Source organism: Pseudophryne corroboree, chromosome 2 (assembly GCF_028390025.1).
Source record: "Pseudophryne corroboree isolate aPseCor3 chromosome 2, aPseCor3.hap2, whole genome shotgun sequence".
NCBI lineage: Eukaryota > Metazoa > Chordata > Amphibia > Anura > Myobatrachidae > Pseudophryne > Pseudophryne corroboree.
Genome location: NC_086445.1, coordinates 1019766167 through 1019792721, shown reverse-complemented (window position 1 = coordinate 1019792721; position 26555 = coordinate 1019766167). Strand labels below are relative to the sequence as shown.

Sequence of the window (26555 nt, the reverse complement as noted above, 5' to 3'; positions counted from 1 at the left end):
TGCATCTGAAGATGCGAACCGGACCATTTGTCCAGTAGATCCCACTGAAACGTTCTTGCATGGAATCTTCCGAATGGAATTGCTTCGTAAGAAGCCACCATTTTTCCCAGGACCCTCGTGCACTGATGCACAGACACCTGGGCTGGTTTTAGGAGGTTCCTAACTAGCTCGGATAACTCCTTGGCCTTCTCCTCCGGGAGAAAAACCTTCTTCTGGACTGTGTCCAGAATCATTCCTAGGAACAGAAGACGTGTCGTTGGAATCAGCTGCGATTTTGGAATATTTAGGATCCACCCGTGCTGACGTAACACTATCTGAGATAGTGCTACTCCGACTTCTAACTGTTCCCTGGACCTTGCCCTTATCAGGAGATCGTCCAAGTAAGGGATAATTAATACGCCTTTTCTTTGAAGAAGAATCATCATTTCGGCCATTACCTTGGTAAAGACCCGAGGTGCCGTGGACAACCCAAACGGCAGCGTCTGAAACTGATAATGACAGTCTTGTACTACAAACCTGAGATACCCTTGGTGAGAAGGGTAGATTGGGACGTGGAGATAAGCATCTTTGATGTCCAGAGACACCATATAGTCCCCTTCTTCCAGGTTCGCTATCACCGCTCTGAGTGATTCCATCTTGAATTTGAACCTTTTTATGTAAGTGTTCAAGGATTTCAGATTTAAAATTGGTCTCACCGAGCCGTCCGGCTTCGGTACCACAAACAGCGTGGAATAATACCCCTTTCCTTGTTGTAGGAGGGGTACCTTGATTATCACCTGCTGGGAATACAGCTTGTGAATGGCTTCCAGAACTGCCTCCCTGTCGGAGGGAGACTTTGGCAGAGCAGACTTCAGGAACCGGCGAGGGGGAAACGCCTCGAATTCCAGTTTGTACCCCTGCGATACTACCTGTAGAATCCAGGGATCCACTTGCGAGTGAGCCCACTGCGCGTTGAAATTCTTGAGACGGGCCCCCACCAAGCCTGAGTCTGCTTGTAAAGCCCCAGCGTCATGCTGAAGACTTGGCAGAAGCAGGGGAAGGCTTCTGATCCTGGGAAGCGGCTGCATGGTGCAGTCTTTTTCCCCTTCCTCTGCCCCGGGGCAGAAAGGAATGGCCTTTTGCTCGCTTGTATTTATGGGAACGAAAGGACTGAGTTTGAAAAGACGGTGTCTTTTTCTGTTGATGTGAAGTGACCTGGGGTAAGAAGGTGGACTTTCCAGCCGTTGCCGTGGCCACCAGGTCCGAAAGACCAGCCCCAAATAACTCCTCCCCTTTATACGGCAATACTTCCATATGTCGTTTGGAATCCGCATCCCCTGACCACTGACGCGTCCATAACGTTCTTCTGGCAGAGATGGACATAGCACTTACTCTTGATGCCAGGGTGCAAATATCCCTCTGTGCATCACGCATATATAGTAATGCATCCTTCAAATGCTCTATAGTTAACAATATATTGTCCCTATCCAGGGTATCAATATTTTCAGTCAGGGAATCCGACCACGCGACTCCAGCACTGCACATCCAGGCTGAAGCGATTGCTGGTCGCAGTATAACACCAGTATGTGTGTATATAGGCCCTCATTCCGAGTTGATCGGTCGCAAGGCGAATTTAGCAGAGTTACACACGCTAAGCCGCCGCCTACTGGGAGTGAATCTTAGCTTCTTAAAATTGCGACCGATGTATTCGCAATATTGCGATTACTAACTACTTAGCAGTTTCAGAGTAGCTCCAGACTTACTCTGCCTGTGCGATCAGTTCAGTGCTTGTCGTTCCTGGTTGACGTCACAAACACACCCAGCGTTCGCCCAGGCACTCCCACCGTTTCTCCGGCCACTCCTGCGTTTTTTCCGGAAACGGTAGCGTTTTCAGCCACACGCCCCTGAAACGCCGTGTTTCCGCCCAGTAACACCCATTTCCTGTCAATCACATTACGTTCGCCGGAGCGAAGAAAAAGCCGTGAGTAAAAATACTTTCTTCATAGTAAAGTTACTTGGCGCAGTCGCAGTGCGAACTTTGCGCATGCGTACTAAGCGGATTTTCACTGCGATGCGATGAAAAAGAACGAGCGAACAACTCGGAATGAGGGCCATACTTTTTAGGATATTTTCCAGCCTTCTATCAGCTGGTTCTTTGAGGGTGGCCGTATCAGGAGACGGTAACGCTACTTGTTTAGATAAACGTGTGAGCGCCTTATCTACCCTAGGGGGTGTTTCCCAACGTGTCCTAACCTCTGATGGGAAAGGATATAGTGCCAATAATTTATTAGAAATTAGCAGTTTTTTGTCGGGAGAAACCCACGCTTTATCACATACCTCATTCAATTCATCTGACTCAGGAAAAACTATTGGTAGTTTTTTCACCCCCCACATAATACCCTTCTTAGTGGTATTTGTAGTGTCAGAAATGTGCAATGCTTCCTTCATTGCCGTGATCATGTAACGTGTGGCCCTACTGGACATTACGTTCGACTCATCACCGTCGACACTAGACTCCGTATCTGTGTCTGGGTCTGTATCGACCCACTGAGGTAACGGGCGTTTTAGGGCCCCTGACGGTGTCTGAGACGCCTGGACAGGCACTAATTGATTTGCCGGCTGTCTCATGTCGTCAACAGTTTTTTGCAAAGTGTTGACATTATCACTTAATTGTTTGAACACGATCATCCAGTCAGGTGTCGACTCCCTAGGGGGTGACATCACTAACGCAGGCAATTGCTCCGCCTCCACATCATTTTCCTCCTCATACATGTCGACACACACGTACCGACACACAGCACACACACCGGGAATGCTCTGATAGAGGACAGGACCCCACGAGCCCTTTGGAGAGACAGAGGGAGAGTCTGCCAGCACACACCCAGCGCTATATATATATATACAGGGATAACCTTATATAAGTGTTATTCCCTTATAGCTGCTGTTTATATTGTCATTTGCTGCCAATAGTGCCCCCCCTTCTCTTTTTTACCCTGATTCTGAAGCAAGACTGCAGGGGAGAGTCAGGGAGCCGTCCTTCCAGCGGAACTGTGAGGGAAAATGGCGCTTGTGTGCTGAGGAGATAGGCTCCGCCCCTTCACGACGTCCTTATCTCCCGCTTTTTTGTGTAAAAATGGCAGGGGTTAAAATACATCCATATAGCCCAGGAGCTATATGTGATGTATTCTTTTGCCACCTAAGGTATTATCATTTATATTGCGTCTCAGGGCGCTCCCCCCCAAGCGCCCTGCACCCTCAGTGACCGGAGTGTGAAGTGTGCTGAGAGCAATGGCGCACAGCTGCGGTGCTGTGCGCTACCTTAGTCTGAAGACAGGATTGTCTTCTGCCGCCGATTTAACCGGACCTCTTCGTCTCTTCTGGCTCTGTAAGGGGGACGGCGGCGCGGCTCCGGTGACCCATCCAGGCTGTACCTGTGATCGTCCCTCTGGAGCTAATGTCCAGTAGCCTAAGAAGCCCAATCCACTCTGCACGCAGGTGAGTTCGCTTCTTCTCCCCTTAGTCCCACGATGCAGTGAGCCTGTTGCCAGCAGGACTCACTGAAAATAAAAAAACCTAAATTAAACTTTTATTCTACGCAGCTCAGGAGAGCCACCTAGCCTGCACCCTTCTCGTTCGGGCACAAAAATCTAACTGAGGCTTGGAGGAGGTCATAGGGGGAGGAGCCAGTGCACACCACCTGATCCTAAAGCTTTTATTCTTGTGCCCTGTCTCCTGCGGAGCCGCTATTCCCCATGGTCCTTACGGAGTCCCAGCATCCACTAGGACGTCAGAGAAATAAGATTTTACTCACCGGTAAATCTATTTCTCGTAGTCCATAGTGGATGCTGGGCGCCCATCCCAAGTGCGGATTGTCTGCAATACTTGTATATAGTTATTGTTAACTAAGGGGTTATTGTTGAGCCATCCGTTGAGAGGCTCAGTTATATTTCATACTGTTAACTGGGTATAATATCACGAGTTATATGGTGTGATTGGTGTGGCTGGTATGAGTCTTACCCGGGATTCAAAATCCTTCCTTATTGTGTCAGCTCTTCCGGGCACAGTATCCTAACTGAGGTCTGGAGGAGGGTCATAGTGGGAGGAGCCAGTGCACACCAGTTAGTCTAAAGCTTTCTTTAGTTGTGCCCAGTCTCCTGCGGAGCCGCTATTCCCCATGGTCCTTACGGAGTCCCAGCATCCACTACGGACTACGAGAAATAGATTTACCGGTGAGTAAAATCTTATTATCCACTACCCTTTCTGTGAAGTAATTTTTCCGCAAATTTCCCCTGAACCTCCCCCCCTCCAGTCTCAGTGCATGTCTTCGAGTTCTAATACTTCTCTTCCTTTGAAGAATGTTTCCCTCCTGGACTTTGTTTAGACCCTTGGTATATTTGAAAGTTTCTATCATGTCCCCCCTTTCCCTTCTCTGCTACATACTATACATGTTAAGATCTTTTAGCCTTTCCGGGTACGTTTTGTGATGCACCATTTTAGTCGCCCTTCTTTGTTCTCTCTCTAATGTATTTATATCCTTCTGGAGATATGGGGGGGTCATTCCGACCCGATGGCACGCTGCAGTTCTTCGCAGCCGTGCGATCGGGTCGGCCGGCGCATGGCAGTCATCGTTGCCTAGCGATCGACTCTGAGACAGAGGCAGTTGCTAGGCGGGAGGGGGCTGAGGGGGAGCGGTCCGGCCAACGCCGCCGTTCGGGGGCGGGCCGCGGCGGCTACGTGACATGTCACGCAGCCGCTGCGGCCAGCGGGAGCGACGAGTAACTCCCGGCCAGCCGCAGGAGCTGCGTTGGCCAAGAGTTACTCCTCAAATACAAAGGCATCGCCGCTGTGCGATGCTTTTGTATTTGTGCAGGGGGGGGGGGCGTACTGACATGCGGGGCGGACAAGCCCTGTGCTGGGCGTCCCCCCGCATGTCTGAGTTAAGGATCGTAGCTGTGCTAAACTTAGCACAGCTACGATCAACTCAGAATGACCCCCATGGTCTCCAGAACTGGGCACAGTATTCCAGATGGCGCCGTACCAATGACCTATACAGTGGCATTATCACTTCTCTTTTCCTGCTACTGATTCCTCTCCCTATGCAACCAAGCATCTGACTTGCCTTTCTCATTGCTTTGTTACATTGCTTACCTGCCTTTAAATCACCTGAAATAGTGACTCCTAAATCCCTTTCCTCCTCAGTAGTTTCCATTATAGTTCCCTTGATACTATATTTAACCTTTGGGTTTTTGAGACCCAAGTGCATGATTTTGCATTTTTTAGCATTAAACTGCAGTTGCCGCGTTCTTGACCATTTTTCAAGTCTAGCTAGGTCATCAATCATTTGTTTTACCCCTCCCGGTGTGTCTACCCTGTTACATATCTTTGTATTATCTGCAAAAAGGCATACCTTCCCTTCAATACCATCTGCAATGTCACCAACAAAGATATTAAAGAGAACTGGTCCGAGTACAGATCCCTGGGGTACTCCACTGGTAACATTTCCCTCCATAGATTGCACTCCATTTACTACAACTGTCTGTTTCCTATACTGCAACCAGGCTCTTATCCATTTAACTGTTTTATAATCCACCCCCACGCTTTCAAGTTTATTTAGCAGTCTGCGATGTGGGACAGTGTCAAATGCCTTACTAAAGTCTAGATATGCTACATCTACAGCTCCCCCTTGATCTATTATTTTCATCACAGAGTCAAAAAAGTCAAAAAGATTTGTTTGGCACTTCTGTGGTATGAGGCTCGGCAAGGCGGCTCTCACCTTAGTGGCATGAAGATCGGCGGTCTCCAGGAACAGCTGCCGGCTCAGTTCTTCCAGAGCGTCCACCTCCTGCTGGATCTGAGACAGGTCTGAGAGCAGAGTGAAGGAACTAATTCCCAGTATGACGAGGTGTACCGGGAAGGCAATCTCCCCGGCTGTGCTGAGAACTGCCAATTAGACATAACACTTCCATCTGTAAGATCTGTCGCGTTATACACGGCGTCCCCTGATTGGCTAGGGGAGTCGCCTCACTGCGCAGGGTTGGGGGTGGGGACTTCATTATAAAACTCTGGGAGATGACAAAGGATACTCTCACTGCCAGGAGCGGATGACGTCACGCTCTTTATCATGCCCCAGAATCCACTGGGGCGGCTGTGTACTTCTCCCCTCTGGAACATGTTCCTCCGCACCATTGCTATCCTGCAGAGGGAGAGAACATCATTATGTTTCCTAAATTTACATTACATGCAATTTACCATGACACAATATTACTTTATTGCCATCTACTAAGTACCGTATATGGTAAGACCCAGATTCCTATATTGCAGCTTACAGCGCGTGCATAGGCGAATCCCTCTCTTCCGGGACATTAATGGCTTCTGCTGCTGCTGGAAATCTGTCACTATGAGGTCACCTTTCCAGAAGGTCAGCTGGTTAATAAATCTGGGTTACCAGGATGAGTGGCGAAACTGCTACCAGTAAGATGATGGGATGGGATCATGTGCTGCGGAGTGTCACATGGTGGCGGCATTATACAAGGTAATACAGGAAAGATACATTACTCCTGGAGACTAAGGGGCAGCAGCATGCCAGGATAACAAACCCATCCCACGATAAGGCCAGCAATGTTACTGGGAAACACCATTATTACTATTATCATTATAAAAGAGGAAGCGATTACATACAGCAGTGATATAAAAGGAAATGAATGTGCCCGCTGTAATATTACTGGTGTCACCTGCAGATTAATAAGCTATATACGAGGTGTAATCAGTCTTTGGAGGTCACATTACTTCCCATAGTCTGACATTAGTCAGCGTCTGGAGAATTAAGCCGCTGTATGTTATGCATCTGTGGGAAATAAGCAGGATGGGCCGTCCGGAGCCCTCTGCGGCCGCTCTGTGCCCACCCTGTGCCCTGAGACCACCTATCACAGGGAAAGGTGTAATAGGCTATGCATGCCACAATGAGAGCAGAACTGTGTGTCAGAGTATGGCAGCGTGCGCTGATCTTAGGGGCCGGTTGCAGAAGACAGGGATGTCTGTGACGCGGCAGAGTCATTATTACAGAGAATTTACTCTGTATTCACCTGTCCCTTTAGAGCTTACAATCTAATTTCCTAGACACAGGCACACCCCCTCACATGCGAAGAAAGTCTCAGAAGAAGCAGACTAACCTATCAGTGTGCTTATGTGGCGTGATACCAGAGCACCAAGAGAAAATACATGCAAGCAGGGAGAGAACATAAAAACTCCACACAAATAGTGCGTTGGTTGGAATTTAACCAATGGCCCCAGCACTGAGGAGCAGAAATGCTAACCACTGTGCTTCCGATGAAGTGAAAAGGAAAATGGAGGAAAGTCAAAGATTGACATTTAGATAGTGAAAGAAGAAGGTCCCAGCAGCACAGAGAATATCAGGAGATGAGTGTTGTGTCAGTGAGGACAGGGCTGCATGTGACAGGGGCAGTGAAATGATGTGAGGAGGGGAATGGAGGCAGCAGGAAGTCACAGACTGAGCATTTATATAGTGGAAGGAGCAGGGTCCCCCACCAGCACAGAGTATATCAGGAGATGAGTGATGTGTCAGTGAGAACAGGGCTGCATCAGACAGGGGCAGTGAAATGATGTGAGGAGGGGAATGGAGGCAGCAGGAAGCCACAGACTGAGAGTTATATAGTGGAAGGAGCAGGGTCCCCCAGCAGCACAGAGTATATCAGGAGATGAGTGATGTGTCAGTGAGAACAGGGCTGCATGTGACAGGGGCAGTGACATGATGTGAGGAGGGGAATGGAGGCAGCAGGAAGCCACAGACTGAGAGTTATATAGTGGAAGGAGCAGGGTTCCCAGCAGCACAGAGTATATCAGGAGATGAGTGATGTGTCAGTGAGGACAGGGCTGCATGTGACAGGGGCAGTGACATGATGTGAGGAGGGGAATGGAGGCAGCAGGAAGCCACAGACTGAGAGTTATATAGTGGAAGGAGCAGGGTCCCCAGCAGCACAGAGAATATCAGGAGATGAGTGTTGTGTCAGTAAGGACAGGGCTGCATGTGACAGGGGCAGTGACATGATGTGAGGAGGGGAATGGAGGCAGCAGGAGGCCACAGACTGAGAGTTATATAGTGGAAGGAGCAGGGTTCCCAGCAGCACAAAGTATATCAGAAGATGAGTTATATAGTGTAAGGAGCAGGGTCTCCCAGCAGCACAGAGTATATCAGGAGATGAGTGATGTGTCAGTGAGGACAGGGCTGCGTGTGACAGGGGCAGTGACATGATGTGAGGAGGGGAATGGAGGCAGCAGGAAGCCACACTAATGATGTAAGTACCTAAAGGAAGATTGTGGGATCAGATGCACCTCTATATGGCAAAGTTAATACATCTAACCTGCTGTACTATATAACACTGTGACAGGACACTGCATAACGCACTGATTGTGTCATGTATAAATACTTCAGTTATTTCAGGTATTTTACTTATTTCCTCTTTATATTGGCTCTTCTTGTATAAGTCTCTATGTATGTCTCTGAGCTGACTACAATAAACTACTGACTTGCTTTATAGACCTCAGGCAGATAAAGAGCAGGAATCCATGACATAGAGAAATGCACTTGTGACTGGAACCGATCTTAGTAATAACGATTATACAGAGAACGGTGTTTCCATTTATCAGCTGTGCGAAGAGCTGCAATAATTGCAGAAAAGGAGCCAGATAAGGGATATTGCAGGTCACCTTTGCAGTACAGAGATACGGATATCTCTAAGGCCGAGTATCAAAGTCCCCAGCGGGCTGAGCCTTCCAAGAGATTCCACAAGGTGCAGCCAAAAGGCTTTAGGAGGAGATGTACTAAGCAGTGAAAGGAGTGGAGAAGAGACCCAGTGGAGAAGTTGCCCATGGCAACCAATCAGCATTGAAGTAACATTCATAATTTGCATACTGTAAAATTATACAGAGCAGCTGATTGGTTGCCACAGGCAACTTCTCCCCCTTAAAGCCCCTGGCTGGGAGTACTGGGGGAAATCAGATAACCAAGCTGCACCTGCTTTCACGTAAACGTGGCACTTTCTAAATGACAGGAGCTTGGATCCACAAATTCCCCGTGGCCCAATCTGTGGGGAGGGGGAGGTAAGACGTAGAATCGTTGCCCAGTGGACAAAGCGTATTCACACGGCCATTCCTTAATTAGTAGCTGTCCTTAATTAGTAGAGTCTTACATGTCCGCATTGGGGTGGGGAACGGCCGTGGGCCTCCGCTGGCTGACTCCCACCACCTCTGACGACGGTCAAAACTCAGGTCATTTCCGTCTTCCTAAGTGGACGTTACGCAGGAAATCTGTACTGTTTTTTATAGAACCTTAGTGTTTCACAGCTTTGTAAGGAATAAATATGCAGTACTTCAGTATATAATAAGTACTGTAGGGGAGACGTATCAAGCCTTACGGAGAGGTAAAATGGAGCAGTTGCCCAAAGCAACCAATCAACGTTGAACTGCCATTTCAAATACTGTGCAAGATATAACTGTTCCGTTGAGCAACTTCTCCATTTAGCACTCTCCAAGGCTTGATACACCTCCCCCTGTATGAGACAGAGTATTCTGCTGCCCTCTAGTGGCCTTTGTGCTGCCAGCATTACCTCTTCTTCTTACTGACGATCATGTCCATAGCTTGCAGCAGTCTCCTCTCCAGCGCCTGAATGTCGGCTTCCGTCACATTCCTGGAATGTGAAAAGGAACAAAATTAATGTCTGTCTAAAACTGGAGAAAATCATTCGGCAGCAGTTTAGTGAATTGCCATATTTCTGCGAGAGTCTATCCCACAACCCAACTCGCTGGCTCTGACCAATCCGTAAATTACTAAATCAGCAACTGATCTACAATGTTAGTAATACAATGAAGAAGAAAATATAATTGGGACATTCTGAAGAGGACGATTTTCTCCCTGATATAATGTAGCATGGCTGCTGCTGGCTATATGGTGAGAGATCACAGGTGTGTGTAATTCTGTCTATAATATATATATCTAATAATAAGGCTTATAGCGTAGCATTATAGGTCACGCCTCACTTTATATGGTTAGTTACTGGTTAACCACAAGGAGACTGCTGCCCCCTAGAGGGATGACACAAGTAGCTTGAGGCTAGCCCAGCGCCAGCGGTGTGTGCTATTTAGTCACCAGGGGCCTGTGCCCCACCTGCAGCGCAGCATGGTTTTACCACGATGCACAGTAACTCGCACTACTCTGACAGTAAATACAATTATTTTCCCAAAGTACAATGAATACAAAAAAATTATTCATATTAAAAGAATGCAAAATAATGAATGAGATATAACAGTCTGTAGATATTAAGTGCTCAATTACTAACAGAGGGGAAACGGTAACAGCATGGAAATATAACTGCTTTCATGCATTTCGTCATATGCTGGTATCTGTAGTTCCACAACAGTCACCCAGCTTTGCACTTACTACTGATCTAGAGCCTCACGGATCTCCTGCTGCAGACGGCTCCTGTCTGGGATATCTGCAGTTATCAATGTAATAATTGAGCATCTTTATGAACCTGGTGCAAAGAGTACACAGGTACTACAATCCATAGCAACCAATCAGGTTGTAAGGATGGAACCAGGTTCCGAGTGAGGCGCCGTTGGATATCACAGTGTTGTCCGGCTGTGCACACTAGAGTAATATGGTGGGGACGGCACGCTCATAGTCCTGTGTACCTCTATGGGTGAAAATGTAAGCCACGGATTGCTGTCACTTTCCTAGCACAGCCTAGAAAACAGTACACTGATGGGTTCATTCACTAAAGCTTCTGAAACAGAGAGATGGTGATGTAGTCCATAGCAACCAATCAGATGCTATCATTTCTGTGAGGACAGGGCTGCATGTGACCGGGGCAGTGACATGATGTGAGGAGGGGAATGGAGGCAGCAGGAAGCCACAGACTGAGTGTTATATAGTGGGAGGAGCAGGGTCCCCAGCAGCACAGAGTATATCAGGAGACGAGTGATGTGTCAGTGAGGGCAGGGCTGCGTGTGACAGGGGCAGTGATATGATGTGAGGAGAGGAATGGAGGCAGCAGGAAGCCACAGACTGAGAGTTATATAGTGGAAGGAGCAGGGTCCCCAGCAGCACAGAGTATATCAGGAGATGAGTGATGTGTCAGTGAGGACAGGGCTGCATGTGACAGGGGCAGTGACATGATGTGAGGAGAGGAATGGAGGCAGCAGGAAGCCACAGACTGAGAGTTATATAGTGGAAGGAGCAGGGTCCCCAGCAGCACAGAGTATATCAGGAGATGAATGATGTGTCAGTGAGGACAGGGCTGCGAGTAACAGGGGCAGTGACATGATGTGAGGAGGGGAATGGAGACAGCAGGTCACACTGTCCCTTTGTGCTGCCATCGGCGCCCCCTGTACAGTGGCAGGGAGGAAGGGACGTGAGGGCAGAGGACGTGTGCATTTGGAAGGAAGTCTCTTCCCACAGGTGCCGGCTGCTCCGGGCAGGGCTGTGTGATCTGCAGGAGGTGCCCTGCCAGGTCAAGTACGGCTGTCACCGGGTCCCTCTTCAAAGAATGGCGATGCAGGTGGCAACCACAGTATTGGGTCACCCTAGCTGGGGGTATTGATCAGTTTTGGGGAGGATGAGTCTACAATCAGCCCCCTTCTTATCCGACTGGGGCCGGATAGCTCAGTCAGAAGATAATTAGACACACACACAGGTCTATAGTAACCCCCTGGGGGTCATCTTCTGCCCATTTTTATCTGCAATCCCAATAATGACCCTATTGATTCTGGCTGGATTCATGCACTGAAATCTGGTTCGGGAGTACAACTCCTGAGGCACTACGTCATACGTGCTATGCTATGGCAGCTTGTGTGGTATACATTACATCATATAGGCTGTGCTATGGCAGCGTGTGTGGTAAGCATTACATCATATAGGCTGTGCTATGGCAGCGTGTGGTAAGCATTACATCATATAGGCTGTGCTATGGCAGTGTGTGGTAAGCATTACATGATATAGGCTGTGCTATGGCAGCGTGTGTGGTAAGCATTACATCATATAGGCTGTGCTATGGCAGTGTGTGGTAAGCATTACATCATATAGGCTGTGCTATGGCAGCGTGTGTGGTAAGCATTACATCATATAGGCTGTGCTATGGCAGTGTGTGGTAAGCATTACATCATATAGGCTGTGCTATGGCAGTGTGTGGTAAGCATTACATGATATAGGCTGTGCTATGGCAGCGTGTGTGGTAAGCATTACATCATATAGGCTGTGCTATGGCAGCGTGTGGTAAGCATTACATTATATAGGCTGTGCTATGGCAGCTTGTGTGCTATACATTACATCATATAGGCTGTGCTATGGCAGTGTGTGGTAAGCATTACATCATATAGGCTGTGCTATGGCAGTGTGTGGTAAGCATTACATCATATAGGCTGTGCTACGGCAGCGTGTGTGGTAAGCATTACATCATATAGGCTGTGCTATGGCAGCGTGTGGTAAGCATTACATCATATAGGCTGTGCTATGGCAGCTTGTGTGCTATACATTACATCATATAGGCTGTGCTATGGCAGCGTGTGTGGTATACATTACATCATATAGGCTGTGCTATGGCAGTGTGTGGTAAGCATTACATCATATAGGCTGTGCTATGGCAGTGTGTGGTAAGCATTACATCATATAGGCTGTGCTATGGCAGCGTGTGTGGTATACATTACATCATATAGGCTGTGCTATGGCAGCGTGTGGTAAGCATTACATTATATAGGCTGTGCTATGGCAGCTTGTGTGCTATACATTACATCATATAGGCTGTGCTATGGCAGTGTGTGGTAAGCATTACATCATATAGGCTGTGCTATGGCAGTGTGTGGTAAGCATTACATCATATAGGCTGTGCTACGGCAGCGTGTGTGGTAAGCATTACATCATATAGGCTGTGCTATGGCAGCGTGTGGTAAGCATTACATCATATAGGCTGTGCTATGGCAGCTTGTGTGCTATACATTACATCATATAGGCTGTGCTATGGCAGCGTGTGTGGTATACATTACATCATATAGGCTGTGCTATGGCAGTGTGTGGTAAGCATTACATCATATAGGCTGTGCTATGGCAGTGTGTGGTAAGCATTACATCATATAGGCTGTGCTATGGCAGCGTGTGTGGTATACATTACATCATATAGGCTGTGCTATGGCAGTGTGTGGTAAGCATTACATCATATAGGCTGTGCTACGGCAGCGTGTGTGGTAAGCATTACATCATATAGGCTGTGCTATGGCAGCGTGTGGTAAGCATTACATCATATAGGCTGTGCTATGGCAGCTTGTGTGCTATACATTACATCATATAGGCTGTGCTATGGCAGCGTGTGTGGTATACATTACATCATATAGGCTGTGCTATGGCAGTGTGTGGTAAGCATTACATCATATAGGCTGTGCTATGGCAGTGTGTGGTAAGCATTACATCATATAGGCTGTGCTATGGCAGCGTGTGTGGTATACATTACATCATATAGGCTGTGCTATGGCAGCGTGTGTGGTAAGCATTACATCATATAGGCTGTGCTATGGCAGTGTGTGGTAAACATTACATCATATAGGCTGTGCTATGGCAGTGTGTGGTAAGCATTACATCATATAGGCTGTGCTATGGCAGTGTGTGGTAAGCATTACATCATATAGGCTGTGCTATGACAGTGTGCGGTAAGCATTACATCATATAGGCTGTGCTATGGCAGTATGTGGTAAACATTACATCATATAGGCTGTGCTATGGCAGTGTGTGGTAAGCATTACATCATATAGGTTGTGCTATGGCAGTGTGTGTGGTAAGCATTACATCATATAGGTTGTGCTATGGCAGTGTGTGTGGTAAGCATTACATCATATAGGCTGTGCTATGGCAGTGTGTGGTAAGCATTACATCATATAGGCTGTGCTATGGCAGTGTGTGGTAAACATTACATCATATAGGCTGTGCTATGGCAGTGTGTGGTAAACACTACATCATATAGGCTGTGCTATGGCAGCGTGTGTGGTAAGCATTACATCATATAGGCTGTGCTATGGCAGTGTGTGGTAAACACTACATCATATAGGCTGTGCTATGGCAGCGTGTGTGGTAAGCATTACATCATATAGGCTGTGCTATGGCAGTGTGTGGTAAGCATTACATCATATAGGCTGTGCTATGGCAGTGTGTGGTAAGCATTACATCATATAGGCTGTGCTATGGCAGTGTGTGGTAAGCATTACATCATATAGGCTGTGCTATGGCAGTGTGTGGTAAGCATTACATCATATAGGCTGTGCTATGGCAGTGTGTGGTAAGCATTACATCATATAGGCTGTGCTATGGCAGTGTGTGGTAAACACTACATCATATAGGCTGTGCTATGGCAGCGTGTGTGGTAAGCATTACATCATATAGGCTGTGCTATGGCAGCGCGTGGTAAGCATTACATCATATAGGCTGTGCTATGGCAGCGCGTGGTAAGCATTACATCATATAGGCTGTGCTATGGCAGTGTGTGTGGTAAGCATTACATCATATAGGCTGTGCTATGGCAGTGTGTGGTAAGCATTACATCATATAGGCTGTGCTATGGCAGCGCGTGGTAAGCATTACATCATATAGGCTGTGCTATGGCAGTGTGTGTGGTAAGCATTACATCATATAGGCTGTGCTATGGCAGTGTGTGGTAAGCATTACATCATATAGGCTGTGCTATGGCAGTGTGTGGTAAGCATTACATCATATAGGCTGTGCTACGGCAGTGTGTGGTAAGCATTACATCATATAGGCTGTGCTATGGCAGTGTGTGTGGTAAGCATTACATCATATAGGCTGTGCTATGGCAACGTGTGGTAAGCATTACATCATATAGGCTGTGCTATGGCAGCGCGTGGTAAGCATTACATCATATAGGCTGTGCTATGGCAGTGTGTGTGGTAAGCATTACATCATATAGGCTGTGCTATGGCAGTGTGTGTTAAGCATTACATCATATAGGCTGTGCTATGGCAGCGTGTGTGGTAAGCATTACATCATATAGGCTGTGCTATGGCAGTGTGTGGTAAGCATTACATCATATAGGCTGTGCTATGGCAGCGTGTGGTAAGCATTACATCATATAGGCTGTGCTATGGCAGCGCGTGGTAAGCATTACATCATATAGGCTGTGCTATGGCAGTGTGTGTGGTAAGCATTACATCATATAGGCTGTGCTATGGCAGTGTGTGGTAAGCATTACATCATATAGGCTGTGCTATGGCAGTGTGTGGTAAGCATTACATCATATAGGCTGTGCTATGGCAGTGTGTGGTAAGCATTACATCATATAGGCTGTGCTATGGCAGCGTGTGGTAAGCATTACATCATATAGGCTGTGCTATGGCAGTGTGTGGTAAGCATTACATCATATAGGCTGTGCTATGGCAGTGTGTGTGGTAAGCATTACATCATATAGGCTGTGCTATGGCAGTGTGTGGTAAGCATTACATCATATAGGCTGTGCTATGGCAGTGTGTGTGGTAAGCATTACATCATATAGGCTGTGCTATGGCAGTGTGTGGTAAGCATTACATCATATAGGCTGTGCTATGGCAGCGTGTGGTAAGCATTACATCATATAGGCTGTGCTATGGCAGTGTGTGGTAAGCATTACATCATATAGGCTGTGCTATGGCAGTGTGTGTGGTAAGCATTACATCATATAGGCTGTGCTATGGCAGCGTGTGTGGTAAGCATTACATCATATAGGCTGTGCTATGGCAGCGCGTGGTAAGCATTACATCATATAGGCTGTGCTATGGCAGTGTGTGTGGTAAGCATTACATCATATAGGCTGTGCTATGGCAGTGTGTGGTAAGCATTACATCATATAGGCTGTGCTATGGCAGTGTGTGGTAAGCATTACATCATATAGGTTGTGCTATGGCTGCGTGTGTGGTAAACATTACATCATTTATTTGCCGAGCGAGGCATTTACATAGAAATTCTGCTTTACACAGAAACGATTGCATATAAAAGAGAAATATCTAAAAGCAATATTCCTGGTCTGCAGACATCTCATATATGTCCACAAGTAGCAGTCCAGATAATAAAGTCAAGATGGCGACTTACCTCAGGAAGTAGGACATATATGTGTAGGGACAATTCACAGCACCAAACCCGGAGAGCAAGGCCATCAGCGTCACCCCGATGACTCCCACCCTGCTGATCAGCTGCTCAATGGACAGGATCCCTGCGAGACAAGAGACGTCAGTCCGCTATAACTGATTGTGTACAGTCACTCATTAGAAGCACAGATAACATCTGCAGAGATGGGCACCATCCGGGACATGTAAAGGGTCATTAATGCTACATCAAGCTCCTATTATTACATACCGTTTACCAGGTAAGTCCATGAGTTACTGTGCCAGGATGGCGGCCACTGCGGGCGACTACAGATGTATGCGTTATAAAATGGGAGGAGTCTGGATGAAGTGTGCCCCAATACCATCACATGGGCCATTTCTGGGTTAGTAAGAAGCTAAATAGACTGGCCACTACATGCTGCCCAGGGGGCCAGCAATCTACGCTTTTCACTTCTACACGCCTCAATATATCTACCCCTTACTGACAACTACAATGACTCCTTCTGCTGCCATATCCTAGCACATGAAATAACCTAATAATTGACATGTCTTTCTATATGAATGCTGGGAGACAAACTCTCCCCTTCTCTAGATTATATCATAGCTGGGCTGGCTGAGTTATGACCACTGTCTGTTCTCCTTATAACATCTATTATATGATGCTGTAACATGTCTGACCAAGAGAGAAACAGGGGAGGGGGGGCGGGGAGACAAATGGGAAAGAGACACAGGGAGGGAGAGAGGCAGAAAGACGGGGCAGAGAGAGAGACGAGGGAGTGAGAGGTAAAGAGAAAAAGACGGGGAGAGAGACAGAGACGGAGGAAACAGAGAAAGATAGTGAGACAGGAAGTTAGAGATACAGAGACAAGAGGGAGGAAGAAAGAGAAAAAGACAGGGGAGGGAGGGAGGGAGAGAGAGAGAGAGAGAGCGCGAGAGAGAGAGAGAGAGACAGGAGGAGGAAGAGGGAGGAAGAGAAAGGCAGGGGGGAGAAAGAGAGAGACAGGAGGAGGGAGAGAAATAGGCAGGGGGGAGAGAGACAGCGGGAGAGAGAAAGACAAGGGGGAAAGAGAGAGAGAAAGGGAGATGGCGTGAGATAGCAGGGGGGGAGAGAGAGAGAGAGAGAGAGAGAGAAAGAGAAAGAAAGAAAGAAAGAAAGAAAGAAAGAAAGAAAGAAAGAAAGAAAGAAAGAAAGAAAGAAAGAAAGAAAGAAAGAAAGAAAGAAAGAAAGAAAGAAAGTACTAAAAAAAGAAAGAGAGAACGAAAGAAAGATCAATCGTACGGGAATAAGAAAACATCTCGCCAGGCAGATAAGCTAACAACCTAGCAAATGACGTAATACTAGCAGTAACATACTGATATAAGTTCTGTAACATGACTACAGATGACAAGCTTAGAGACTAGTCTTTCAGCAGAAGGTATTAATACTGACTGCTAATCTGTCCAAAGGGATCATTTTCCTACTCCGCAAATATATCTGGGGAAAGACTCATCAGTGGGACAGGTATAGTATATAGTAGCGGTATAATTCGCCACACTGAACCACAACATTTTCATTCAAGAGGTTTTATCACTAGTCAGTAACACTGTATGTAAGGAAACCTGCAGAATATACTTCTGATCACTCTTCCTGTAACCGTCGTTCATCATTTCCTTTCTATCCAATTCTGACATTACAGGTCATCTTGTGCTGACACAAAACATCCACTGACACAATGTTCCGCCCTTGTACGGGCTCATGAGTGTAGGACATGGTTTTATACTCAGCATGTGACCTGCCACACAGACAGCTTCACTGACACAACGTGCATGGTGAGGTCGGTCCTGACGGTAGTGCGTTATCTAAAGATCACCGGCATAACTTGTCAGTCACAGGTTTATAGTGTCTTAGTGGTGTCACTGTGTAACAAGCCCTGATGGATAAGACACAGCGGGATATACATTTACAGTAGCGGCTGCACAGGCATGATGTATGGGGTACAGACAGGACAATTATCACATGGGACACAGCACCTTCCCCCATGTACATCGATGCACCCTATATAGCAGGGTCAGTTCACGTACCATGTTTGGGGCTCAGTATCGGAAAGGGGTCACCCAGCTTCCAGAAGAAATACATAAAGGTCAACCACAAGGAGCAGGCGAAGAGCAGCCTCTGTCGATGCACTGGGGACAGAGATGTACAGAAATTAAACTCCTACCACCAGACCAGCCAGGTGCACCATACACAGCACACAGAGTAACACTGCTACACACAGCACTATGGCACAACGGGTATTATAGACATGTAGTAACTCACAACTCTCACAGCTGCAAAAGCACATTTATCACAGCCCATTCTCATTCTACAGTATATAGCACCACGCGCACACTTATTAGGGGGTATGGGACAAGGGCACTGTATGGTTCCTGGTGGCTTGTCCCTTCCCTGGTCCAGCCACCATACAGCGTGTGGCCATGGAGAATTTGCATCCATTCCACTCCTCTCCCTCCGCTGCATGTTTCATGTGCAATGGGGAGGGTGTGATCTATCATCTTCATGGTGGGGGAGGGTGTGATCTATCATCTTCATGGTGGGGGAGGGTGTGATCTATCATCTTCATGGTGGGGGAGGGTGTGAGCTATCATCTTCATGGTGGGGGAGGGTGTGATCTATCATCTTCATGGTGGGGGAGGGTGTGAGCTATCATCTTCATGGTGGGGGAGGGTGTGAGCTATCATCTTCATGGTGGGGGAGGGTGTGATCTATCATCTTCATGGTGGGGGAGGGTGTGATCTATCATCTTCATGGTGGGAGAGGGTGTGATCTATCATCTTCATGGTGGGGGAGGGTGTGAGCTATCATCTTCATGGTGGGGGAGGGTGTGAGCTATCATCTTCATGGTGGGAGAGGGTGTGATCTATCATCTTCATGGTCGGGGAGGGTGTGATCTATCATCTTCATGGTGGGGGAGGTTGTGATCTATCATCTTCATGGTGGGGGAGGGTGTGATCTATCATCTTCATGGTAGGGGAGGGTATGAGCTATCATCTTCATGGTGGGAGAGGGAGTGAGCTATCATCTTCATGGTGGGGGAGGGTGTGATCTATCATCTTCATGGTGGGAGAGGGTGTGATCTATCATCTTCATGGTGGGAGAGGGTGTGATCTATCATCTTCATGGTGGGGGAGGGTGTGATCTATCATCTTCATGGTGGGGGAGGTTGTGATCTATCATCTTCATGGTGGGGGAGGGTGTGATCTATCATCTTCATGGTAGGGGAGGGTATGATCTATCATCTTCATGGTAGGGGAGGGTATGAGCTATCATCTTCATGGTGGGAAAGGGAGTGAGCTATCATCTTCATGGTGGGGGAGGGTGTGATCTATCATCTTCATGGTAGGGGAGGGTGTGAGCTATCATCTTCATGGTGGGGGAGGGTGTGAGCTATCATCTTCATGGTGGGGGAGGGTGTGATCTATCATCTTCATGGTGGGGGAGGGTGTGAGCTATCATCTTCATGGTGGGGGAGGGTGTGAGCTATCATCTTCATGGTGGGGGAGGGTGTGATCTATCATCTTCATGGTGGGGGAGGGTGTGATCTATCATCTTCATGGTGGGGGAGGGTGTGATCTATCATCTTCATGGTGGGGGAGGGTGTGAGCTATCATCTTCATGGTGGGGGAGGGTGTGATCTATCATCTTCATGGTGGGGGAGGGTGTGAGCTATCATCTTCATGGTGGGGGAGGGTGTGAGCTATCATCTTCATGGTGGGGGAGGGTGTGATCTATCATCTTCATGGTGGGGGAGGGTGTGATCTATCATCTTCATGGTGGGAGAGGGTGTGATCTATCATCTTCATGGTGGGGGAGGGTGTGAGCTATCATCTTCATGGTGGGGGAGGGTGTGAGCTATCATCTTCATGGTGGGAGAGGGTGTGATCTATCATCTTCATGGTCGGGGAGGGTGTGATCTATCATCTTCATGGTGGGGGAGGTTGTGATCTATCATCTTCATGGTGGGGGAGGGTGTGATCTATCATCTTCATGGTAGGGGAGGGTATGAGCTATCATCTTCATGGTGGGAGAGGGAGTGAGCTATCATCTTCATGGTGGGGGAGGGTGTGATCTATCATCTTCATGGTGGGAGAGGGTGTGATCTATCATCTTCATGGTGGGGGAGGGTGTGATCTATCATCTTCATGGTGGGGGAGGTTGTGATCCATCATCTTCATGGTGGGGGAGGGTGTGATCTATCATCTTCATGGTAGGGGAGGGGTATGAGCTATCATCTTCATGGTGGGAAAGGGAGTGAGCTATCATCTTCATGGTGGGGGAGGGTGTGATCTATCATCTTCATGGTAGGGGAGGGTGTGAGCTATCATCTTCATGGTGGGGGAGGGTGTGAGCTATCATCTTCATGGTGGGGGAGGGTGTGATCTATCATCTTCATGGTGGGGGAGGGTGTGAGCTATCATCTTCATGGTGGGGGAGGGTGTGAGCTATCATCTTCATGGTGGGGGAGGGTGTGATCTATCATCTTCATGGTGGGGGAGGGTGTGATCTATCATCTTCATGGTGGGAGAGGGTGTGATCTATCATCTTCATGGTGGGGGAGGGTGTGAGCTATCATCTTCATGGTGGGGGAGGGTGTGAGCTATCATCTTCATGGTGGGAGAGGGAGTGATCTATCATTTTCATGGTGGGAGAGGGTGTGATCTATCATCACCACGGTGGGGGAGGGTGTGATCTATCATCTTCATGGCGGGGGAGGGTGTGATCTATCATCTTCATGGTGGGGGAGGGTGTGATCTATTATCTTCATGGTGGGGGAGGGTGTGAGCTATCATCTTCATGGTGGGGGAGGGTGTGAGCTATCATCTTCATGGTAGGGTAGGGTATGAGCTATCATCTTCATGGTGAGGGAGGGTGTGAGCTATCATCTTCATGGTGGGGGAGGGTGGGAGCTATCATCTTCATGGTGGGAGGGGAAGGGGTGAGCTATCATCTTCATGGTAGGGGAGGGTGTGAGCTATCATCTTCATGGTAGGGGAGGGTGTGAGCTATCATCTTCATGGTGGGGGAGGGTGTGAGCCATCATCTTCATGGTGGGGGAGGGTGTGAGCCATCATCTTCATGGTGGGGGAGGGTGTGAGCTATCATCTTCATGGTAGGGGACTGTGTGAGCTATCATCTTCATGGTGGGGGGGAGGGGGGGAGCTATAATCTTCATGGTGGGAGGGGAAGGGGTGAGCTATCATCTTCATGGTAGGGGAGGGTTTGAGCTATCATCTTCATGGTGGGGGAGGGTGTAAGCTATCATCTTCATGGTAGGGGACTGTGTGAGCTATCATCTTCATGGTGGGGGAGGGTGTAAGCTATCATCTTCATGGTAGGGGGGGAGGGTGTGAACTATCATCTTCATGGTGGGGGAGGGTGTGAGCTATCATCTTCATGGTGGGGGATGATGTGAGCTATCATCTTCATGGTGGGAGAGGGTGTAAGATATCATCTTCATGGTAGGAGACTGTGAGCTATCATCTTCATGGTGAGGGAGGGTGTAAGCTATCATCTTCATGGTGGGGGAGGGTGTGAGCTATCATCTCCATGGTGGGGGAGGGTGTGAGCTATCATCTTCATGGTAGGGGACTGCGTGAGCTATCATCTTCATGGTAGGGGAGGGTGTGAGCTATCATCTTCATGGTGGGGGAGGGTGTGAGCTATCATCTTCATGGTGGGGGAGGGTGTGAGCTATCATCTTCATGGTGGGGGAGGGTGTGAGCTATCATCTTCATGGTAGGGGACTGTGTGAGCTATCATCTTCATGGTAAGGGGGGGGGCGGAGGGGAGCTATAATCTTCATGGTGGGAGGGGAAGGGGTGAGCTATCATCTTCATGGTAGGGGAGGGTGTGAGCTATCATCTTCATGGTAGGGGAGGGTGTGAGCTATCATCTTCATGGTGGGGGAGGGTGTGAGCTATCATCTTCATGGTAGGGGACTGTGTGAGCTATCATCTTCATGGTGGGGGGGAGGGGGGAGCTATAATCTTCATGGTGGGAGGGGAAGGGGTGAGCTATCATCTTCATGGTAGGGGAGGGTGTGAGCTATCATCTTCATGGTGGGGGAGGGTGTGAGCTATCATCTTCATGGTAGGGGAGGGTATGAGCTATCATCTTCATGGTAGGGGAGGGTGTAAGCTATCATCTTCATGGTAGGGGAGGGTGTGAGCTATCATCTTCATGGTGGGGGAGGGTGTAAGCTATCATCTTCATGGTAGGGGACTGTGTGAGCTATAATCTTCATGGTGGGGGAGGGTGTAAGCTATCATCTTCATGGTGGGGGAGGGTGTGAGTCATCATCTTCATGGTGGGGAGGGTGTGAACTATCATCTTCATGGTGGGGGAGGGTGTGAGCTATCATCTTCATGGTAGGGGGGAGGGTGTGAACTATCATCTTCATGGTGGGGGAGGGTGTGAGCTATCATCTTCATGGTAGGGGGGAGGGGGCGAGCTATCATCTTCATGGTAGGGGGGGAGGGGGAGCTATCATCTTCATGGTAGGGGAGGGTGTAAGCTATCATCTTCATGGTAGGGGAGGGTGTGAGCTATCATCTTCATGGTAGGGGAGGGTGTGAGCTATCATCTTCATGGTAGGGGAGGGTGTGAGCTATCATCTTCATGGTAGGGGAGGGTGTGAGCTATCATCTTCATGGTAGGGGACTGTGTGAGCTATCATCTTCATGGTAAGGGGGGGGGGGCGGAGGGGAGCTATAATCTTCATGGTGGGAGGGGAAGGGGTGAGCTATCATCTTCATGGTAGGGGAGGGTGTGAGCTATCATCTTCATGGTAGGGGAGGGTGTGAGCTATCATCTTCATGGTGGGGGAGGGTGTGAGCTATCATCTTCATGGTAGGGGACTGTGTGAGCTATCATCTTCATGGTGGGGGGGAGGGGGGAGCTATAATCTTCATGGTGGGAGGGGAAGGGGTGAGCTATCATCTTCATGGTAGGGGAGGGTGTGAGCTATCATCTTCATGGAGGGGGAGGGTGTGAGCTATCATCTTCATGGTAGGGGAGGGTATGAGCTATCATCTTCATGGTAGGGGAGGGTGTAAGCTATCATCTTCATGGTAGGGGAGGGTGTGAGCTATCATCTTCATGGTGGGGGAGGGTGTAAGCTATCATCTTCATGGTAGGGGACTGTGTGAGCTATAATCTTCATGGTGGGGGAGGGTGTAAGCTATCATCTTCATGGTGGGGGAGGGTGTGAGTCATCATCTTCATGGTGAGGAGGGTGTGAACTATCATCTTCATGGTGGGGGAGGGTGTGAGCTATCATCTTCATGGTAGGGGGGAGGGTGTGAACTATCATCTTCATGGTGGGGGAGGGTGTGAGCTATCATCTTCATGGTAGGGGGGAGGGGGCGAGCTATCATCTTCATGGTAGGGGGGGAGGGGGAGCTATCATCTTCATGGTAGGGGAGGGTGTAAGCTATCATCTTCATGGTAGGGGAGGGTGTGAGCTATCATCTTCATGGTAGGGGAGGGTGTGAGCTATCATCTCATGGTAGGGGAGGGTGTGAGCTATCATCTTCATGGTAGGGGAGGGTGTGAGCTATCATCTTCATGGTGGGAGGGGAAGGGGTGAGCTATCATCTTCATGGTAGGGGAGGGCGTGAGCTATCATCTTCATTGTAGGGGAGGGCGTGAGCTAGTATCTTCATGGTAGGGGAGGGCGTGAGCTATCTTCATGGTAGGGGAGGGTATGAGCTATCATCTTCATGGTAGGGGAGGGGTGTGAGCTATCATCTTCATGGTAGGGGAGGGTGTGAGCTATCATCTTCATGGTGGGGGGGGGGGAGGGTGGGAGCTATAATCTTCATGGTGGGAGGGGAAGGGGGTGAGCTATCATCTTCATGGTAGGGGAGGGTGTGAGCTATCATCTTCATGGTGGGGGAGGGTGTGAGCTATCATCTTCATGGTGGGGGAGGGTGTGAGCTATCATCTTCATGGTAGGGGACTGTGTGAGCTATCATCTTCATGGTGGGGGGGGAGGGGGGGGAGCTATAATCTTCATGGTGGGAGGGGAAGGGGTGAGCTATCATCTTCATGGTAGGGGAGGGGTGTGAGCTATCATCTTCATGGTGGGGGAGGGTGTAAGCTATCATCTTCATGGTAGGGTACTGTGTGAGCTATCATCTTCATGGTGGGGGAGGGTGTGAGCTATCATCTTTATGGTGGGGGAGGGTGTAAGCTATCATCTTCATGGTAGGGGGGAGGGGGGGAGCTATCATCTTCATGGTAGGGGGGGAGGGGGAGCTATCATCTTCATGGTAGGGGAGGGTATAAGCTATCATCTTCATAGTAGGGGAGGGTGTGAGCCATCATCTTCATGGTAGGGGAGGGTGTGAGCTATCATCTTCATGGTAGGGGAGGGTGTGAGCTATCATCTTCACGGTAGGGGGGGGGGAGCTATCATCTTCATGGTGGGAGGGGAAGGGGTGAGCTATCATCTTCGTGGTAGGGGAGGGTGTGAGCTATAATTTTCATGGTGGGGGAGGGTGTGAGCTATCATCTTCATGGTAGGGGAGGGTATGAGCTATCATCTTCATGGTAGGGGAGGATGTAAGCTATCATCTTCATGGTGGGGGGAGGGTGTGAACTATCATCTTCATGGTAGGGGACTGTGTGAGCTATCATCTTCATAGTGGGGGAGGGTGTAAGCTATCATCTTCATGGTGGGGGAAGGTGTGAGCTATCATCTTCATGGTGGGGGAGGGTGTGAGCTAACATCTTCATGGTGGGGGAGGGTGTGAGCTATCATTTTCATGGTAGGGGGGGAGGGTGTGAGCTATCATCTTCATGGTAGGGGAGGGTGTGAGCTATCATTTTCATGGTAGGGGAGGGGTGTGAGCTATCATTTTCATGGTAGGGGAGGGTGTGAGCTATCATCTTCATGGTGGGGGAGGGTGTGAGCTATCATCTTCATGGTGGGGGGGGGGAGGGTGTGAGCTATCATCTTCATGGTAGGGGAGGGTGTGAGCTATCATCTACATGGTAGGGGAGGGTGTGAGCTATCATCTTCATGGTAGGGGAGGGTATGAGCTATCATCTTCATGGTAGGGGAGGGTGTGAGCTATCATCTTCATGGTAGGGGAGGGTGTGAGCTATCATCTTCATGGTAGGGGAGGGTGTGAGCTATCATCTTCATGGTGGGGGAGGGTGTGAGCTATCATCTTCATGGTGGGGGAGGGTGTGAGCTATCATCTTCATGGTGGGGGAGGGTGTGAGCTATCATCTTCATGGTGGGGGAGGGTGTGAGCTATCATCTTCATGGTAGGGGAGGGTGTGAGCTATCATCTTCATGGTAGGGGAGGGGTGTGAGCTATCATCTTCATGGTAGGGGAGGGTGTTAGCCATCATCTTCATGGTAGGGGAGGGTATGAGCTATCATCTTCACGGTAGGTGACTGTGTGAGCTATCATCTTCATGGTGGGGGGGAGGGGGGGGAGCTATCATCTTCATGGTGGGAGGGGAAGGGGTGAGCTATCATCCTCATGGTAGGGGAGGGTGTGAGCTATAATCTTCATGGTGGGGGAGGGTGTGAGCTATCGTCTTCATGGTAGGGGAGGGTATGAGCTATCGTCTTCATGGTAGGGGAGGGTGTGAGCTATCATCTTCATGGTAGGGGAGGGTGTGAGCTATCATCTTCATGGTGGGGGATGGTGTGAGCTATCATCTTCATGGTAGGAGACTGTGAGCTATCATCTTCATGGTGAGGGAGGGTGTAAGCTATCATCTTCATGGTGGGGGAGGGTGTGAGCTATCATCTCCATGGTGGGGGAGGGTGTGAGCTATCATCTTCATGGTAGGGGACTGCGTGAGCTATCATCTTCATGGTGGGGGAGGGTGTGAGCTATCATCTTCATGGTGGGGGAGGGGTGTAAGCTATCATCTTCATGGTGGGGGAGGGTGTGAGCTATCATCTTCATGGTGGGGGAGGGTGTGAGCTATCATCTTCATGGTAGGGGGACTGTGTGAGCTATCATCTTCATGGTGGGGGGGGGGCGGAGGGGAGCTATAATCTTCATGGTGGGAGGGGAAGGGGTGAGCTATCATCTTCATGGTAGGGGAGGGTGTGAGCTATCATCTTCATGGTAGGGGAGGGTGTGAGCTATCATCTTCATGGTGGGGGAGGGTGTGAGCTATTCATCTTCATGGTAGGGGACTGTGTGAGCTATCATCTTCATGGTGGGGGGGAGTGGGGGAGCTATAATCTTCATGGTGGGAGGGGAAGGGGTGAGCTATCATCTTCATGGTAGGGGAGGGTGTGAGCTATCATCTTCATGGTGGGGGAGGGTGTGAGCTATCATCTTCATGGGTGTGAGCTATCATCTTCATGGTAGGGGAGGGTATGAGCTATCATCTTCATGGTAGGGGAGGGTGTAAGCTA

At 48.8% G+C, this 26555-nt stretch overlaps 1 protein-coding gene across 2 annotated transcripts in view; it reads right to left on the bottom strand.

The window, feature by feature from the left end:
- Positions 1–26555, bottom strand: part of GPR89B (G protein-coupled receptor 89B) — a 116372-nt gene that overhangs the window by 39836 nt on the left and 49981 nt on the right. For both annotated transcript variants that reach the window (XM_063956703.1, XM_063956704.1), the window contains exons 6-10: positions 18187–18288; positions 16112–16232; positions 9603–9683; positions 6063–6172; positions 5753–5841 (exon numbers count right to left, since the gene is read on the bottom strand). In XM_063956703.1, coding sequence (XP_063812773.1) covers positions 5753–5841; positions 6063–6172; positions 9603–9683; positions 16112–16232; positions 18187–18288 — 503 coding nt within the window. The remainder of the gene's footprint in view (positions 1–5752; positions 5842–6062; positions 6173–9602; positions 9684–16111; positions 16233–18186; positions 18289–26555) is intronic.